This window comes from Notothenia coriiceps, unplaced genomic scaffold (assembly GCF_000735185.1).
Source record: "Notothenia coriiceps isolate Sejong01 unplaced genomic scaffold, NC01 NC01_scaffold00036683, whole genome shotgun sequence".
In the NCBI taxonomy this organism is placed as follows: domain Eukaryota; kingdom Metazoa; phylum Chordata; class Actinopteri; order Perciformes; family Nototheniidae; genus Notothenia; species Notothenia coriiceps.
The window spans coordinates 363-4,089 of record NW_011369384.1 but is presented as its reverse complement, the minus strand read 5'-3'; the positions used below and the strand labels follow the sequence as shown (position 1 = coordinate 4,089).

The 3,727-nt window shown below is 40.9% G+C and overlaps 1 protein-coding gene across 1 annotated transcript; it reads left to right on the top strand.

The window, feature by feature from the left end:
* Window positions 1-375: 375 nt before the first annotated feature.
* On the top strand, window positions 376-3,339 carry LOC104964120 (high-affinity choline transporter 1-like; the record flags this gene model as incomplete). Its single annotated transcript, XM_010792842.1, has 2 exons — window positions 376-593; window positions 1,961-3,339. Coding segments are annotated over 2 exons (764 nt in total), but the record flags the coding sequence as incomplete, so codon positions are not given.
* Window positions 3,340-3,727: the final 388 nt, after the last annotated feature.

Genomic DNA, 3,727 nt, shown 5'->3' with positions numbered 1-3,727 from the left:
TGTGTTCAACATGTAAGAAGTAGAAAGTACAGGTATTTGAGTTCAACATGTAAGAAGTAGAAAGTACAGGTATTTGGGTTCAACATGTAAGAAGTAGAAAGTACAGGTATTTGGGTTCAACATGTAAGAAGTAGAAAGTACAGGTATTTGAGTTCAACATGTAAGAAGTAGAAAGTACAGGTGTTTGTGTTCAAAATGTAAGAAGTAGAAAGTAAAAAGTCATCAGAAAAATAAGTAGTGGAGTAAAGTAGTGATACCAGAAAAATGTACTTACGTACAGTAACCAAGTATTTGAGCTCCTCTACTTCCTGCGATTATCTGGCCTTTTTTTTATAAAAACGAAATACTGGCTCTAATGGTTTTATGTTTCCCCAGACTGGAACCAGACTTCCTACGGTTTTCCGTCTCCCTTTGAACGAGGTCAGACAGGTTTGATTTTACCGCTCTCCCTGCAGTACCTCACCCCTCCATACATCTCCGTCATCGGCATCGGAGCCGTAGCGGCCGCCGTGATGTCATCAACTGACTCCGCCCTCCTTTCTGCGGCCTCCATCTTCTCCTCCAATATCTACTCCAAGATCCTGAGGACACAGGTAATAAGCTAGTGAACTGACTACAGTCTGATTGTATAGAAGTAACAATAACACACTCAATATTTCACAGAACCGCTTTAAAACACTCTTTAAACATGTTATGTTACAGTTTTGCTCGATTTGCTATGTTTTTGTACATTCTACATACCTGATAAAAGGGGAGAATTATGACAAGAGCCAAAGTTAGGTTTCACTTGCCGGAACTTTACTCGAGTGAGGAAAGTGCCGCGAAACCCCCCAAGATATGTGTGCGGAGGCAAAAGCTATCGATCTCCGGCTCCCAGATCAAGGCCATCTAGTCGATCACAGTTCAACAGATCACACGTCTCCAAAACTAACACAAACAAGCACAGACAGAATACCTTCTCATCCTTTCCAAACATCCTACAATCCAACTAAATTACCATTTATATATAATCATTTTCCCCTTAACAAATGCTTTAACAACGAGCAATAAACTTTCTCTCCGGTTACTAGTAGCAGGCTATCAATGCACCATATCCACCTGTCACAACTACAGTCTGAATGCATAGAAGTCTACAGGAAAATGACCCTGCACATTTCACTTGATTTATTACTTCAGGAGGCTTTGCTGACTTTTTCATGGTCTCAATCATTAATTTCAAGTTTTTTCAATGGAGTGGGGCAGGAATGAGTCCTAAATCCCAGAAATAAGTTAGCATTTTCCACTTCCTGTTCCCTCGTCTTGAAGTCAATGGTTTCCTGAATGTGTATTTGGTTGTGATCCTGAAATAATGTCTGTGGTTAATACAAGCTGAAGAGATTTTAACGTTTTGTTCTACGACATAAAATACGTCAGTAAATCCCCGCTGGTGGATGTAAAAACAGGGGTTGCTAACAAGTATCTAAATGAGACGACTAAACGTCATCACACCCAACATTAGCCACCTTTAGCTTAGCTGTGGTGAGGTGAAGTCATGTGACCGTGCTGTAGTTCCTTTATAGCCCAACATTAGCCACCTTTAGCTTAGCGGTGCTGACGTGAAGTCATGTGACCGTGCTGTAATTCCTTTATAGCCCAACATTAGCCACCTTTAGCTTAGCGGTGCTGACGTGAAGTCATGTGACCGTGCTGTAGTTCCTTTATAGCCCAACATTAGCCACCTTTAGCTTAGCGGTGCTGACGTGAAGTCATGTGACCGTGCTGTAGTTCCTTTATAGCCCAACATTAGCCACCTTTAGCTTAGCGATGGTGACAGGAAGTTGTGTGACCAGTATACAGTTTATGGTTTTGTTCTTAGGTGGGACAATGAAGGAATCTTGTGAAACTAGGAAGCAAAAGAGAGAGGTTAGCACAGACATATCAACATTTTTCTTATTTCTTTTCTGTTTTCTCCTCAATGTAGGCGTCAGAAAACGAGATCCGGTGGGTGATTCGTATTTCGGTGGTTTTATTCGGGCTTGCCGGCACATCGCTCACCTTCCTGCACACGGGTGTCATGGCGTTCTGGATCCTAGGCGGAGAAATCGCCTACATCTTGATGTTCCCACAGCTGGTCTGTGTGCTTTTCTTCAACATATCCAACGGCTACGGAGCCACTGTTGGCTTCCTGGGATCATTTATTTTAAAACTCCTGAGTGGAGAGCCTTTGCTAGGAATACCTCCTGCCATTCATTTCCCAGGATGCACCTTGGAGGACGGTGTTTACGTCCAGTATTCTCCCGTCAGGACCATCTGTATGCTGGTTGCTTTTGCCTTAATATTGCTGGTGTCCTACCTGACTTCTGTGCTCTTCAACAAAGGACTAATACCTCAGAAGTGGGACGTTTTTCAAGTTAAGGGTCCAATCCAAATCCCAACAAATGTTGCTACTACTAATGGAAACCACAACTCAGTACCACCGTGTGAGAATGGAGACGTCTCAGATCCTATGCTGGAATCAAAATTATGAAATTAGCCAAACTTCTTATGCTGTTTTTGAAACCGGACACTAAAAAACTGTATTGCCTCACTTAAAAACATAAATATACCTCATCATCTTGTAAGGGTTACTCGTTATGTGTACTGGAGGGTATGCACACATTTTTCTGTTTTGTTTTCGCTTCATTAAACGTCTTTGACACCCTTACATTTCCCCACAATACTCCCTTCACTGGTTGGGGATTACCAGCAGGGATACAGGGGGATAAAACATCAAAAAACAATATTACAAAGCATAGGCTTTGGGTGCTCTTAATCCATGTACTGTATGAACTACAAAAGAGCAGATAGTGTTTGTTGGAAAAGGATCAGATTGTATTTCTGTTTTTTTAAACTGTAGTATGTGCTCATGTGTTTCACTGTTTGAAGCTACTCCGCTGCTCATGAAAAGCAGGTTTTTGAAAAACATTGAATTGATAGTTCTCATATTTATTTGATTGCATTTGATATTGAGGTAATCCCAAAGTAATCATGTTACATTACTTTTATATTGTGAGACTCAGATGAGGTTACTGAGGTTACTCGGATGTGTTCCTTATGTTGTTTTCTAAATACTGTTTGGTATCCAGTGTTATGAATGATTGTAAATAAGAGAGATGCAGCTGAAGACAGAGAGACTTTTCTCCGTTTGCTAGGGTTTGGGCTGCAGGTAACAATGTGACAAATCTCTGTTTAAAGTATACCAGCAACTATAGTGTCGGCCTGCAATGCATGAGATAAATACAAACAACATGATATTCTTAAACTGTTTATTCATTTTTGAATAGTGGTAGGCAGTGCTTGAATTGGAATAAAAAAGGTGCCAGTACTCTAAATCAGCAACTGTTTCAAGTCAATTTATTTAAACAGCCCAAAAACAAGTATTTGCCTCAAAGTCATATAGTATATCCTAATGCTGGTATGTTTGTCTCTTTACTTTATATTTTAGAAAGGCTCACTGTACTTAAACAAAATGACTCAGGGTGCATCTGAGAATAGAGAGGGTGCAGTGGTAAAGTGCTATTTTTATAAGTGGGGAGTGAACCAGTCACCCTCTAGGGGGGTCCGGGGGCATGCTCCCCCGGGAAGATTTTTTTTTAAATATTGAAGTTACAGTAGATGCATCAATCTGGTGCATTTTGAGGGGGAAATAAAGAGACCATATTTGTTGTCATGCGTCAATCAGGGCCGGACTGGGACAATAAGTCAGGCC